The 15,810-nt window shown below is 42.7% G+C and overlaps 1 protein-coding gene and 1 pseudogene across 1 annotated transcript; one reads left to right on the top strand and one right to left on the bottom strand.

Annotated features, from left to right (window-relative positions):
- The first annotated feature begins 168 nt into the window (after positions 1-168).
- ZNF322 (zinc finger protein 322) lies at positions 169-11,555 on the top strand. The gene is made up of 3 exons (XM_075532938.1): positions 169-446; positions 1,269-1,350; positions 7,302-11,555. Exon 3 carries the CDS (start codon positions 7,483-7,485, stop codon positions 8,686-8,688), a length of 1,206 nt encoding a protein of 401 aa, XP_075389053.1. The 5' UTR covers positions 169-446; positions 1,269-1,350; positions 7,302-7,482; the 3' UTR covers positions 8,689-11,555.
- On the bottom strand, positions 3,073-3,482 carry LOC142427942 (NADH dehydrogenase [ubiquinone] 1 beta subcomplex subunit 3 pseudogene; annotated as a pseudogene).
- Positions 11,556-15,810: the final 4,255 nt, after the last annotated feature.

The following is a 15,810-nucleotide window of genomic DNA, read 5'->3' on the forward strand; positions in this document are numbered from 1 at the left end:
CCTTAGCTGCCCCCCTGGGCTCCACCCCTGCACTCCCAGCGCCCCACCGAGCGCCGGCGCCCGCGGGCACCGCCCCTTTCCAGAGGCTCCGTCCCTATTGGCCCAGCGGCCCGGAGCAGCGTGCCGGCCGCAGCAGCGAGGTGGTCACGTGGTTTGCGGGGGCGGGGCCTCGCCAGCCGCTACCCGGCTCGGCTGAGGGGGGTGGCGTAGCTGGCCCTCCCGGCTTTCAAGGCGCCCAGCGGGCGGTCCGTCCCCAGGCCCCTGCTGGGACCCTGTTGTAGCTCTTCGTCCCCGTTAGCACCCCCAGGTCCGCTTTTCTCCTTCTTCTCCCTAATCTGGGCCTCCGCTGCGGAGCCTCGGGCCGCCGGGAAGTCCAGATCCGAGGGTCTGGAGGGCAACCGGAAGTGCTGACCCTAGCCGGAGGGGCGGCACCGGCGGCGGCCTGGGTAAGCGCGGCCCTCTGGGTCCGAGAGAGGCGCGGCCCGCGGCCCTAGCTGGCGGGGAGCGGGGACGGTGGGACCGGAGAACCCCCCACCCCCGGTCTGCGGCTGATGAAGCAGCCCTGCGTGGCTCAGCGGCACCTAGGCCACCTGACAGCCGACGGAGTACCAAAAGCAGTCAATGAGAAGTGGAGGGACAGCTTAGTGTACTTACTGGAAATAATAAAAATGAACACTTTAAGATATATATATATATGGGAGGGGGCGGAAACCACTCAACATCCCTGGATTTTTAGTTCATGTTGGGGGTGGAGCCCAGGGATGTTGACTGGAGCTTGCCCTTCCCACCCAATCTTGAATGCATGGATTAATTGTTCCAGTCCTGTACGGAGAATCTGGGTTAACCCCACAGCTATATTTGGAAACTGAGTTAAATATAGCTTTGTATTCTATACATTTTATCGTATACATCTTGAGATGTAAGTGTTTCGAGACTGGATCCTTGAAAAACAAAACAAACAAAATGGATCCTTGTTAGAAGTGGTGATTACAAAAATTATAGCCTAAGGGGAAAAATTAAAACAGGGTTCCAGGTTTTGTTATGAACTTAGTCATTAAGCTTAGTTATTATCCAGAAGAATTCTTGGTTTTTTGTCTATAGCAAGGTGTGGAGGGACAAGAAAATAAAAAATGTCAGCAAAATTGGAAAGAAGACGCGGTTAATGGTTACTGACCAAACTGTCGTAAAAGAGCAAATATTAAATGCCCATCTCCTATAAAAGCATAAATTTCACAAAATCATCATCTACGTTATTGATTTTCCTGTAGGAGTAGAAGAATTAAGCCCTGTGAATGTTTCTGAACTAGAGACCTTTTGGAACTAAAGGGAAGAATGTCTTGAGTCTTTATGGTAAGTAGTATACCAAGATGTGTTTCTATATGAATAGAGCATTGTGGATTGGGCTAGAGAGGAAGGAAGACGGCAGAAATGGGAGGAGATATTTAAGGATCCTTGCTAGTGAGTGGACTGCTAACCTCAAGGTTAGTGGTTCAAACCTACCAGCTGCTTCACAGGAAAAAAACAGGAGCTGTCCTACAGATTTCCAAATCAAAAACCAAATTCACTGCCATAGAGTCAATGCTGACTCATAGCAACCTTATAGTACAGGGGAGAATTACCCCTGTGTGTTTTGGAGACTGTAACTCTTTACTGGAGCAGAAAGCCTTGTCTTTCTCCCAAGTAGTGGCGGGTGGTTTCAAAGTACCACTCTGGCCTGCTAGCCACTATTAAATGGTGGCAAGTTTGGATTTAGTTATATATCTATTAGCACGTAACAGTGGAGTTGATTACAGCCCATAGCAACCCATATTTGTCAATGGCTGATTTTTAGAAGTAGACCATAGGCCTTTCTCTCCAAGTACCTCTGAGTGGACCTGAACCACCATACTTTTGTAGCTAGTAGTCAGGGTTTACTTCTTAACTAGGTAAGTTATGCTTTTTGCATCCTCTTTAACTTTTACACATTTAATATTGTTTGTTTTATAGAGGTGCTGATATATTTGGGGCATGGACACTTGTCCTTCCTGCCTTACTCTTTTAACAAAACATCATGTGCAACAAATTTCCTAATTTACTGGCACCCATCCATCATTGTGATAAAGATTTGTTTTAGAACTGGGTAGCCCATTTGGAGGGTTAGGGGCATGGAAATGGGTATCTGCCTTTTTCTTTTTTTACTTTAGCTTGAACCATCTTCAATTTTCTCTTCTTCCTTTTCTCTTTCACTGTGTGATTTCCAAAAGACCTGGCTCCCTTCTTTCCAGGTCTGCCTCCTCAATTCTGTGTCCTCAACATATTCCCCCCACACCCCCTTATGTTCCGGTCGAATCAGAACTCAATCTTTTTGTATTGACGGTGAGTTTTCTCTTTCATTTATAGAAATTGAGATGAGTCTTACCAACTGAGAGCTCCTCTCCTCTCTTGCCCACATTTATCTTTCATCAGTGGCTCACAGTTCAGCCTCTGAGAGTGAACTAGCCGGGAGTTGGTGTAGGTGTGGGTTTTGTGGAGCACATCTGTTCTTCTCATTCCTGATGTTTTAAGCATGTGTGGAGAGATTTGGTTTTCTTCAGCTACCATTGCTTACTCTAACATTATCTTTTTTACTATCTTTTTATATATTTCTTCTTCTGGAGATACAGTTCTTCCAGAAATGCCATCCTAAAATTCCTTCTTTTCCATATATGTATCAGTTTTCTGCCCATAGGTTTCCATATAGAATAATTCATGTGAAAGTTTACGGGTTTTTTGAAAATTCACATCTGACAAAAGCATTTTATAAAAATGTAAGCATTTTAAAAATTGAAATAAAGCATTTATTCTAAAGAGAATTCGTTTAGAATTTAGAAATCGAGTTGTCTTTTCTTTAATGTGTTTTCATTTGTTTGCTACTCTTGCTCTTTGCTATGGATTCCACTACATTTCCAACTTGCTTTTAATTCCTGGCATTAGACATGCCTTTTCATGGCGGCTATTTTAATACCCTACTTTAATGTCCTAAATATATATATTTTTAAATTTTATGGCATCTTACTTGTTTTATTTAATGAACAAACACACCGAGAAGGAGGCTATGGTATAGATATCTTATTTCTATAATAGATTAAGAAGTCACTAATCAATTTTCAGGAACTAGCTTCAGTGATCCTTCTTATCTTTATGCGGGGACTCCAGGAAATACTCAGCTCCTGCAGCTATCACGAAGGCAGCAAATCCCCATTTGAATCCTTTTAATATTGCACCAAGAAAGGAAACATTATTTGAAAATCCACCCATGTATCTCCAAGTTTCATTGCGGCCCATGGATCTCTTAGCCCCTGTGCAGCCAGCTTCTCCTGGACAATTTCTAATGGTGTCCCTTCTATCTTCCACTGTCTATAATCTGGAAGTTCCATTTTATGATGGCCATGTCCATGTCCATGTTCAGGGGTCATGTCTACAGGAAGATACTGACGGCAGTCTGACCTCTCAGGACATTCAAAATTCAATCTTCCATCGAGAGCCCAACCGGAAGCCAGTGTCCTAAATATTTTGAGCTACTTGATCCTAGAGATCCTGCAAAAGCTCTAGGGCAGTGGTTCTCAACCTTCCTAATGCCTCCACCCTTTCATACAGTTCCTCATGGTGTGGTGACCCCCAAACCATAAAATTATTTTTGTTGCTACTTCATAACTATAATTTTTCTACGGTTATGAATTGGGTGACCCCTGTGAAAGGGTCATTCAACCCCCAAAGGGGTTGCGACCCCATGGTTGAGAACTGCTGCTCCAGGGTGAATGTTTGTTGATTTGGGTGATTTGGTTCGTTCAAGCTATAAATCCTAGTCCATTTTCTGTGGATTGTGATTCCAACAGAATAGAATCAATCTGGTTTGAGTCTGTCCTGCATGTGTATGGTGTATATGGTCCCTGTTTGTCAGTGTGAGGGCATGGGCAGAGGTCTACCTGTCAATTAACCAGGTCTCGTATGCAAATGAAGAGCTGATCCATGTGTATACCGGTTGAGGGCAAGCGCAGGTGCTCACAACAGTTTTATGGGTTTGCTTCTGTGTGCTTATCCCTGTCTACTCCTTTATTCCATGGAGCTCCTCTGTTTAATTATTTGAATATGACTCCTAGAAGTCAACTTGGACTGTCGAATATTTACAGTCATCAAAATCAAGATGGTTACTTGCCTTTCAGTGGAGGAGAGTGGCTGGCTTTGAAGTGGTGGTTTTATGAAATGTAATTCCATATATGTTTTGTAGTCCTTACTGTACTTTAGATATGAACTGCCTGAGGTCCTGTGGCATTTAGGACAATGTCTTAGTATGTCATTACAATTTCTGTGTATCGCTGAGGTTTAATGGTCGTTATCTAGTGTTTAGTATTAAGCATTTAGCGCTGCTCTAACAGAAATGTCACAAGCAGTATTATCTTATCCCAGTTTAGAAGACTTGAAGTCTGCGTTCACAGCACCGGCTAAAAGGGAAGGCTGTGGCTCTCTGCCTGGCCCTGGGGAAGGTCCTCGTCTCTTTCCAGCTTCTGCTGCTTGGTCCTTGGAGAGCTCCTGTGGAGTGGCACCTAGCTTCCCCACCTGTCCTTTTGCTTTCTGGTTTAATCTACTCACATATCTCAAAAGAGCTTCATTCACTACCTCAATATAGCAAAGAAAACCATTTCCTCAAACAGGATTATAGCCATGGGTATAGTAAAATTTTCCCATTGTCATAAAGTTGGTTCCAATTCAGAGTGACCCTGTAGAAGGATTTTTATGTTAATTTGTCAAGACCTAGTATCTTTATTCTGAATCAGATCATTTCTTTTTTTTTGAATGGCAGTTTATTCTGTAACTTTAAATGACATTAATATAATTTGGAGCTATTTTGTTTGGGGTTTTGTTTTGTTGTTTTACGGATCTCATTTGCTGAATGATTTAAAAGTAAAGTTAGCCACTGCTTGACTTTGTATACAATGGCAGCTTTGTTGAATTTTTCCATGGTAGAACCTCATACCTACAGTGGGAAGCAGAACTCTAGGGGAAGTTAGAGTCCAGCAGTAACTGTGTGGTTCTCGGCTATAACCAGCGTCTCTAACCCCTTCTCCATCCCCACGGAGCTGAAGGTGACACCTAGTCTTCTCAGCACTTCTCACAGAAACCTTCATGATTCCGCTGAGGCCACAGCCAATCGGGGAAGCCCAGGCTCCTTTTAAACATAATACTTTATTTCTGCCCCAGAATTTCATTAATACGGGATTCTTTTGCCCCCTCTCTCTTTCTGACTTTCTTCACTTTGCCCTGTGGCCAAATGTCCCTCTCTCTCTAGCTCCCCCCTTTCCTACTTCTGGCTATTCTCCCTCTCCCTCTCCTCCCTCTCCCTCTCCCTCTCCCTCTCCCTCTCTTTCCTCTCCCTCTCCTCCCTCTTTCCTCTCCCTCTCCTCCCTCTCCCTCTTCTCCCTCTCCATCTCCCTCTCCTCCCTCTCCATCTCCCTCTCTTTCCTCTCTCCTCCCTCTCCCTCTTCCCTCTCTCTCCTCCCTCTCCCTCTCCTCCCTTTTCCCTCTCCCTCTCCTCCCTCTTCCCTCTCCCTCTTCCCTCTCCCTCTCCTTCCTCTTCCCTCTCTCTCTCCCTCTTCCCTCTCCCTCTCCCTCTTCCCTCTCCCTCTCCTTCCTCTTCCCTCTCTCTCTCCCTCTTCCCTCTCCCTCTCCCTCTTCCCTCTCCTCCCTCTCCCTCTCCCTCTCTCTCTCCCTCTTCCCTCTCCCTCTTCCCTCTCCTCCCTCTCCCTCTCCCTCTCCCTCTTCCCTCTCCTCCCTCTCCCTCTCCCTCTCTCTCTCCCTCTTCCCTCTCCCTCTTCCCTTTCCCTCTCCCTCTTCCCTCTCCCTCTCCTTCCTCTCCCTCTTCCCTCTCCCTCTCCTCTGTAGTAGGATTTATAAAACATATTTTGGGGCACACAGTTCATTTTATGCCAGAATTCTTTCCTTCAATGCTGTTAACAATCATGATGGAAACTAAAAATTGTTTAGGTGGTTTATAGATTCCTTACTGACCGTTATTACCCCATATGAGTCGTATGGATTGGCTTAAAATTCTGATTATTTTCTTTAGCATTAAGTGTTAGGGATTTCACATGGTAACCTCCTTTCGGAAACTTTTTTCTGACTGTGGCTCATTTTTAAGAAACTGACAATGACCTGGTACTAGTTTCTCTCATGTAAGCCTCTACCCTTATTGTACCCTTGCCTTTAGTAGCCTTGAAAAAAGTAAATTCTCAGGACCAGTAAGTGGACACGGCCTTTCTTTCATCTACATGCTAGGTAAGCTAGTTTGTTCATGATTTTGAGATGTGCCTTCTTCCTACTATACTGCATCTTAACGGAGTACCCCCCAACTCCTGTGACACTCTGCCCCTCTTCTTTACTAGTTAACAAGGAAAAAGTAGAGCTTCAATGGGATTTCATTTACACTCAGCAGATATTGAGTAAGCTACAACTATGTGCATGCATAGGAGCTGTGGTGGCAGAGTAGGTTGTCTGTTAGGCTGCTTACTTCGAGGTTAGTAGTTCAAAACCCACTAGCTGCTCTATAGGGGAAAGTTGTGGCGTTCTACTCCTGTAAAGAGTTACGGTCTCAGAAACCCACGTAGGATCTGTATGAGTCACAATTGATTCGAGAGTGAGTCTGCAGTGGAGTTTTGGGTGTGCATACATTAAACATTTCGCATTCTGTTTTTAAATGTCATAGGTTAGGAGTTCATGGATACTAAGTGAGGGCATCTGCTCCATGATATTTACAGAGATTAACTTATTTGCTGTTCAACTCAGACCTGTTCGGTATTTCGTAATCCTAATCCATTCTACACACGAGCATGCCAGATGGTTAAGACACATCAAGTAGATGACAGAGGCATAAGGATCTGTCTGTTCTCTCTGCGCATTGGGAATCTTGGTAATCACTGGCCATTTCCTTTCAAGCCTTTCTATCACAAAGGTTGCAGAGGTCTGCATGGTGAATGCCCTTTGCTTTGCTTTCTTCGTGAACAAGCAGACCAATTCTTTAACCTGCCCTGATTTTTTAGAGGAGCTCCAAATTGGTGATCAACCAGGTTAATAAAAGAAAGGATCCTTGTGGTGTTTTCCTCATATGAATTGTTGGGCATCTGTTGTCTATCAGCAAAGAGAAAATGCAATAACATTCAACCCCAGCCAAACCTAGGACACTTAGCGATTCCATGGACATTTTTCGACTTTTCTGCATCGATTTTAAAGTTTAAGGCTTCTTTTCTTAGTTATGGGTGTATTAATAATATTTCTGTTTTACCTCACAGGTTTGGAAATACTAATAAGAAATTAGTACATACGATGCTGGAAACTTGTAGAGGTGAACTACCCATGACTAAAAGGCCCGAGGACAATGTACCTTTCCAGTTCTTATCAGGAAAATGACTGTTAAGACAATGATGGGTCGGGAGGACCGGTGGGAAACCCCCTAGGAGAGCGCCATAGAAGATGTACACTTCAGAAGAGAGCTGTAATCGGAGAACTCAAACAAGGAAACCAGATCATGTGTGCCCTCACAAGGGGAGAAAGATTGTTATTCATTTGCATAAGTTTACTCAAATAGATGGTCAGATATGCCAGTGCCTTGAATGTGAGCAAAGCTTCTGTGAAAACTTAGCTCTTATGTGTGAGAGAACCCGTACTGGGGAGAAACCGTATCGATGTGATATGTGTGAGAAAACCTTCATCCAAAACTCGGAACTTATTTCACATCAGAGGATCCACACGTATGAGAAACCTTATAAATGTAGCAAATGTGAGAAGAGCTTTTGGCATCACTTAGCCCTTTCCGGACACCAGCGAACCCATGCAGGTAAAAAGTTCTATACATGTGACATTTGCGACAAGAACTTTGGTCAGAGCTCAGACCTGCTTGTTCACCAGCGAAGCCACACAGGCGAGAAACCTTATCTGTGCAGTGAGTGTGATAAGTGCTTCAGTCGAAGTACAAACCTCATAAGGCACCGAAGGACCCACACAGGTGAGAAACCGTTCAAGTGTCTGGAGTGTGAAAAAGCTTTTAGTGGGAAATCAGACCTTATTAGCCACCAGAGAACTCATACTGGGGAGCGCCCCTACAAGTGTAGTAAGTGTGAGAAGAGTTACCGACACCGTTCAGCCTTCATTGTGCATAAAAGAGTTCACACTGGGGAGAAGCCCTATAAGTGCGGGGCCTGTGAGAAGTGCTTTGGCCAGAAATCAGACCTTATTGTGCACCAGAGGGTCCATACAGGTGAGAAGCCGTATAAATGCTTGGAATGTATGAGAAGCTTTACTCGGAGTGCCAACTTAATCCGACACCAGGCAACGCACACTCACACTTTTAAATGCCTCGATTATGAGAAAACGTTTGACTGTAGCTCCGACCTTATTGTACATCAGAGAATCCACATGGAAGAGAAACCGCATCAGTGGTCAACCTGTGAAGGTGGCTTCATTCTGGGCATGGACTTTGTTGCCCAACAGAAAGTGAGGACTCAGACAGAGGAGCTCCATTATCAATACAGTGTATGTGATAAAAGCTTCCACCAGAATTCGGCACTTCTTCAACACCAGACAATCCACATTGGTGAGAAACCCTATCTCCGTAATGTGAGTGAGAAACGTGTTGAGCTCAGCCCTCCCCGTGCTTCAGAAGCCTCACAAATGTCTTGACAAGACACAAAGTTAAAATACCTTACAAAGAAAGCATTTACATGTCAGAACGCACTAAGATAAAAAGCCTTAGGCCTATTTCAGTGGTGAAACAGACTTTTCTCAGAGCTCAGACTTCGGTGAGGAACAGAGACCCAGCAATTGTAGGCAGTGTGCGAAATGTTTTGCCCAAAGAGCTGCTGTAACAGAACACTTTTTTCATTCTCCAGTAAGAAACCTACAAATACTCTGAGTTTGGGAAAACCTTTAGTCCAAACTCAAGTACATTCAGCTACAGTGGGTTTCCCATGAGTGGGAAACCTGCCCTGCAGTGAATACGAGCCTTATATCACAGCCCTTGGTTCGAGGGAATTCACACGGGAGAACACCTTGTCAAGGCCCTCATTGTCCGCCGTGCTTCAGACACTGTGCATATCTCATAAGACATATGCTGTGGAGAAGTCCCAACAAGTGGGAGAAACGCTTCTAGTACAAGTCGTGACTTTCTTACCCGTCAGAATGTATACTGTCAAAAAAAACAAACAGAGTCTGTATTTGTCTTGGGTGTGGCAGAAGCATTGGTTGGAGAGCCTAGTTGTATTTGAATTTTTAAAAAACATACTTTTTTTTGTTGGTTTGAGGGAAAACCTGAAAAGCCTGAATGAGAAAAGCTGTTGTGTTAGTAGTAGACAGCTCTTATGGAACACCAGGGAACTCACATCAGTTTAAAAACCAAACAAACAGCCTTTTAAAGACCTTGAGCCTGAAAAAAACCAACAACAACTTTGCTAGAAGCCCTTATTGGGACCCCAAAGAACCCACTGCAGAGAATTTTTCTCCAGTGAGAAATCTAATTTTGGGTGAGAGAGTGTAACATATAATACATATGAAAAGAACTTTCCTCATTAACACAGTAGAGGCGACGACATGGAATCAGTATGGAAACCTTTGTTTGTCTTTTTAAAGTAGAAGCTTCTCTGAGGAGCTAGGGCAGGTCAGCATAGGCCTGAAAGGTAACTCAGGTAAACATGCTTTTTTGTTATCTGAACCAATTAATGATTGCTTTGCTTTCACTATTGTTTTTTCATTAATTCAAAAACCCAGTAAAGGCAAGGTCTAACCGTGTGCTAGAAGGTGTGCCGTGTTACTGATAGGGAAAAGGACTAGGTTGACTTTGCCTGTGTTCTTTTCCCTTTACTGGGATGGGGACTAGTGTGTGTGATAGTAGCATGGGGACTCTTTGCAGTGAGAAGCAGTAAGACTAGAGCGTAGTTATCCTGGAAAAATCTCTCCTAATAGTTTCCCCTTTGCAGGGTCAACCTCATAAACAGTTTTTACTTAGCGTGAGTTGAGACGTAACCATAAAAAATTTCCTTTTCTCTGAAATATTTCCAGATCTTCACCCTTCCAGAACTCACAAGGGCAAATTCCAGGATAATTGTTTGGTTGTTGGTATCTATAGTTTAATAACTTCATGAACCATGTATTATTATTTTTAATGATAGATACATGTAGCCAGCTGTTGACCTGCTTAGGGGAAGATGTGATTTTTTTTTTTTAAGTGTAAGCCTGATTGGGCACAAAGACCACATGAGGATGCAAATTAATGGAGGGACCAGACTTTCTGAACTTGACTGCCCTGACTCCACAAAGCACCACTCTCCTGCTGCCTACACCAAATCTAGCCCCACAACTCAACACTTGCTCTAGTTCTACCAAAGAAAGAGAATACCTTGTATTCTCAGAGAAAGAGTTGCTGTCATTCACAATATAGGGTATGTAATTGGCAAATATGTTCAGAGGTTTAAGGGTAAGACTTGTTTCCAACTTAACAGAATAATTATGATCATCATTAACATTCTTTAGAAATAGTGTAATTAACCCAGGAGTCTAAATGCACACCTCGGGATTTTTATCCTCTCAGATTAAAAGACTTAATACAAATGTTTCAGGTTCCTGCAGAATGTGGGGTGAATAGAATGTGCTAGTGTTGAGTTTTCAGATGTGGTTTGTTGGTTTTTTTCATTCTGGTTTTTAGCAGAGTCCAGTGAAAGGCCCTTGTCATTTGAATTCCTGGAAAGTGCTACTTTGCATCTGGCCCTAAGCGTTGGTCCTAATGACTGGTTCTTAATCCCTTACTACTGTTGACCCACGATGATCATCATCATTTTAGCGCCAGTGGATTTAGTTCACAACAGTAATCAAGAATTTAATTCTAGATTTTTTTTCTTCTATTAAAAGACAGACTGAAAGTTTATTTGAGAGGCTGTGTTTCAGTGATTTTCATGAACACTTGTACCATAAAAATTGCCCAGTGTGCTCAGACACACAAGATGTATTTATTTCTCTCTGGTGAAAATCATGCCTATCACTAGCATATGTTTGACGATTGTAATACTTAAAATAGGATTGGGGGGTATGGTGTGGTGCTGATGGGAATTAGTCCACATGACCCCTTGTTAGTCATTAGAGCTTGGAAAAGGGGCCAAGGTTGGTATAATTTGCAGAGTCATGACTTGCCCCTTCCAGCTAAACTCACTGATAATTGTATCTTCATAACTTAGGGCTGGACCATCCCTCAAAATTGTGAGGGTATAAAACAGGTCTGAGGACTTTTTAAAAGAAAGTGTTGGTGTGATTCATATAGCATAACCTGAGGTTGGAGAGGACCACTTTGGGAGCCTGTAACCACAACTGGAAGGTAACTTCTGGGATGGATGGAGGGTCTCTTGAAGCAGTGCCAACCTAAATCTACCTCAGGTAAGTAGTTAGAGTAACTCCAGGTTTCAGACCAAATGAGACACTGGTATTCAGTATTTGTATTCATATGCTTTAATGTTTTTGTTTTCCCTAAATTCTGAAATAAACCTTTGTCCTGAAAAACTTCATTTTTGTCTCCACTGTAAGAGTAGCATATCCCCCCCACCCACCCCCCATAAGCTCGTGTTGTACTCAAGAACAGGATAAATATGTAGGTGGCTCTTAGTTACCTAATGGGAATAACCAACAGACCATCTCAAGAGTTACCAGAATTTCTGCTGCTGACGCAGAGAGTGAGTGGAAACCTGGAGAAAACATTGGCTGCTCTCAGCTGTGGGTGCCGAGCGTCCCCGCCGCATCACAAGCATCAGAGGGAGAGACGATAGCTTAAAGTGACCACAAAGTCTCTTAAACGTTTCTGTACAAATGTACACATATTCTCTAAGCTAGAGCAAGGGAAGAAACGGTGGGCAATAGGACATGCACGTAACAGATTTGGCAAGATTGAACACATATTTACATAGCATTAAGTTGTTTATATATTAAAAGCACTTTTATTGACAATGGCAGTTTTAAGGCAATAGTAAACGCCATATTCATTCATGTGCTGGCACAGGCCTGACCTAGGTGAGGTGCAGGGGAATTAAAAGTTCTCTGTGGGCCTAGGGAAAGCTGTTAACAAGCAGTAACCCAAATGAGCCCGATCGTCTTCCTTATCCCACCCCTAACCATCCAGATCTGTGCTCAGAAATTTCTCTCCGTTTACTCTTGGGATTGCCATGTCCCCAGGTACCCTCAAGTTGGTTTGGAGTCATCTACAAAAGCACAAGACACTGCCTTTTCCGGTGCCATCACTGTGATGGTCCCTCTCCAGGAGGGTCTTCCTCTTTCCTGACGTCGCCTTTGAGGCTTGATGTCCTCCCCGGGTACTGAACCCTCCATAGCATGTCTAAAGTACACGAGCCTTGCCGTCCTCACTCCGAAGGAGCATTCTGAGTATTTTTCCATGACAAGTTTAATCATACAAATTTTGCAGTCTTGTTGGATGCTGTATTTCTGTTACCAAACATTATGCCTTTCTCTAGGCGCTGGTATGCTGAATATTCTCCATCACTCTTCACATGCACATGAGGCAATTGAAAATGCCATGGCCTGGGGCAGGCATACCTTACTGCTCAACATGATACCTCTGTAACTTAAAAGAGGTCTTTTGTAGTAGATGTACCCAATATGATGTGTCATTTGATTATTGACGACTAGTGGCTTAGTGATTACAGGCTGTGATCCACAAGGTCAGAAGTTCCATACCACCAGCTACTCTTTGGGAGAACAATGGGGCTTTCTACTCCTGTTGAGAGTTAACAAGCTTGGAAACACAAGGACAGGTCTACCCTGTCCTACAAGGTCACTATGAGTAGGCACTGACTCGGCAGTGAGTTTGGTTTTCACAGGTGTTGACTCAAATAAAATACTAAATCCTTGACATCTGCAATCAGAAAATATACACTATAATAGACAAGTGTTCTTAAATCATGTTATAAGAGCTTTTACAAATATAACGGGGACTGTATGAGCAGGAAGTTACAGAAGAAATACAGCTGGCCTACATATACCTGAAAAAAATCACATTAATACCCAAATACATTGATTATTTTGCTTTATCAAACTCATTCAGTAGCAAAGTTAAAAATTATAGCTATTTTTGTGATGGTCTTAAAATAGTGTCTTTTACATTTAATATGCATAATCTTTAGCCCAATCATCTTCGTTTAATAATACTTCTATGAACATAGCCCTACAGATCTATATCTGAAAAACTGCTATTGGGTTGATTCTGACTCTTCACCTATAGAAGAGGGTAGAACTGTCCCTTTGGTTTCTGAAACTAAGTCTGTACAGAAGCAAAATGCCTCATCTTTCTCCTGAGGAACAGCGGGCAGGTTTGAACTGCTAACCTTGCAACTAGCAGTCCAGTTCATAACCACTATGCCACCATGATTTTCTACAAATCTATATAGCTATATGTAAATGGATGCTTATTATAGACAGCTTGTGAGATAGCAAAAACAAATGCCAAATTAATTAGGCAAGTTAAATGAAGTAGAGGGCATCCATTGGGTGAAATATCAAAATATTCCATGTAGGTAGTTGCAAAACAGTCTTCACAGTATTGTGAAACAAAATAACATGTTTAAAAACCTAACATATAAGTACAAAAAAGTATTCTTTTTTCCACAGAGGATAATGACCAATCTTTATAACTGGACCAATCAGATTGGAGTTGTCAAAGGATTCCATTCCACTTGGACCCATGAGTTCCCATGAAAGTATCAGTCAAGAAATCAAATGACACGTTGCATTGGGCGAATTTGCTGCAGAAGAGCTCTTCAAAGTGTTGAAAGGGATTTATTCATTTCATATTCTTTGATGCCGAAGGTGTGCCTGACTCAAACCGTGGCCTTTTCCATTACTTCATGTGCGTGTGCAAGTTGAGCAGTGGAAAAGCAGGATGAAGGAGAATTTGGCACATGTGAATTGTGGTTTTGGTGAAGTACATTGACTATACTGTGGAATTCCAGAAGAACAAACAAATCACTCTTGGAGGAAGTACCTGCAGTCAAAATCTACTTCATTATTAGCATCTTCATCTTTGTTTCCTTGGAACTAATGGGCCAGCTCTCCTGGCACAGCGTCTCAGTACCCAAATTCCAAATAAAATGCGTGACTTCTAGTGGTTCACCACATTCCTGCAAGGGTTACAAGAGCAACAGGCCAGATAAAACTGGATTGCTAACAACTTCCGTCAATAAGAAAAGGATTGATGTGGGAAGAAAATGTACTACGAGTCGATCCCTCCCTGCACCATGGGAAGTGAGGGTGTTCTCTGCTTCTCCCAAAGCCAACTAAGAGGCACCAGTGGATCCGTCAAGCAGAAGCAGCAGTGGAAGCTTCTAAGAGCTGGTCGTTTGTCCCTGAGCTATGTTTTGCTGCTTTCAGAACTTGATGGCTCACCTAGTGACACTCCACAAGGAAAATCTATGGAATCCTATCCTGCTGGTGACCTTTTGATACCCCTCTGCTGTTTCATTGGCTAACACACATTTGGTGCGTCAAATATTAGACATGTTTCTGGGTATATTTGACTTGTTAATTCCAAAAATGACACCAGCTCCCCCCATCAGTTATAATTTATAAGCTACAGAACATGTGACATACACCGCTCTCCACCCTAATTGCCAATAAAAAAAAATCAGGATGTGGTCTATCAGATGCAATTTTCTGAGTCACCACCCCAAAAATAACGCCAAGAAAAGGCCCAAAAACACTTAGACAAAACCCTTTTGTTGTTTCTGGACTGTGAATAGAAAACAGAAAGGGAGTGATGTGTATGTGCCCCTGCTTTGTGGAGCATATTTGGAAAAAGACTACTGCTTGCTGATAGAGCATTAATTCTTAAGCCTTAGCATACATAAGAATTTCCTGAATACATGTTAAAATATAGGTTACTGGGCCCCACTTGTCATTGTCTTATTCAGTGGGTGGAACCTAAGAACTTTCATTCCTCAAATGTCCCCCAAGTGATTCCACTGACCCAGGGAGAATCTATGGGTAAGAAATTTCTGGGGACCCGAGATCCACTGACCCAATCAGAAAACAAACAAAAAAAACCCCAAATCACTGCCATCAAGTCAATTCGAGATAAAAGCAACTGAGACCATAACTTCTTACAGGAGTAAAATGTCTCATTTTTCTCGCAGGGAGTGGCTCGTGGTTTCAAACTGCTAACCTTGTAGCTAGCAGCTGTTTGCAGAAGCATTGTGCCACCAGGACACAAACCAGAAGGAATCAAAATTAGTGTGGTGTCCTGGAACTGGAAAGAAAATAGTACAAAAACGGTAAACTCAGTTTTGCCAGATTCTGACGACAGAAGAGCGAGAGTGTCCACTGATTTTCAGTGTCTTCATATATAAGCTTACAGAGGTTAGACAAAAAAACAGATGGCATGGGGGTACTTTTAAAATTAATCAATGAGTGGTGCATAGAATTCTATAATGATTCTCCAAGATCTCTGCTTCTTTATGTCTAATATAAACCCCTTACCAGTGATCTATAACCTATCATCTATCTAGCTATCTAATCTCCTCCTCTTTCTACATCTCTGGTTGTACCCTGACTGATATTGATTGTGACAATGCTAGTAACTGCAAGTGATGCAAAAGTATGTAAAATATTTAAGAGACTCCAATAAAATGATTTTTAAGTATGTAAATTAGTATGTAGGACCTTTGTTAAGGTCCTGCAAACCAGAGAAACTTGACAGTGCTGGTATGGAGGAAGAAAAAAACAAAACTTTCATGTTAAAAGCTCAACTAATGGTACTCT

Source organism: Tenrec ecaudatus, chromosome 1, assembly GCF_050624435.1.
Source record: "Tenrec ecaudatus isolate mTenEca1 chromosome 1, mTenEca1.hap1, whole genome shotgun sequence".
Classification (NCBI taxonomy): domain Eukaryota; kingdom Metazoa; phylum Chordata; class Mammalia; order Afrosoricida; family Tenrecidae; genus Tenrec; species Tenrec ecaudatus.

Coding starts and splice junctions, on each gene's coding strand:
- ZNF322 (XM_075532938.1), top strand. CDS start 7,483: ATGTACACTTCAGAAGAGAGCTGTAATCGGAGAACTCAAACAAGGAAA.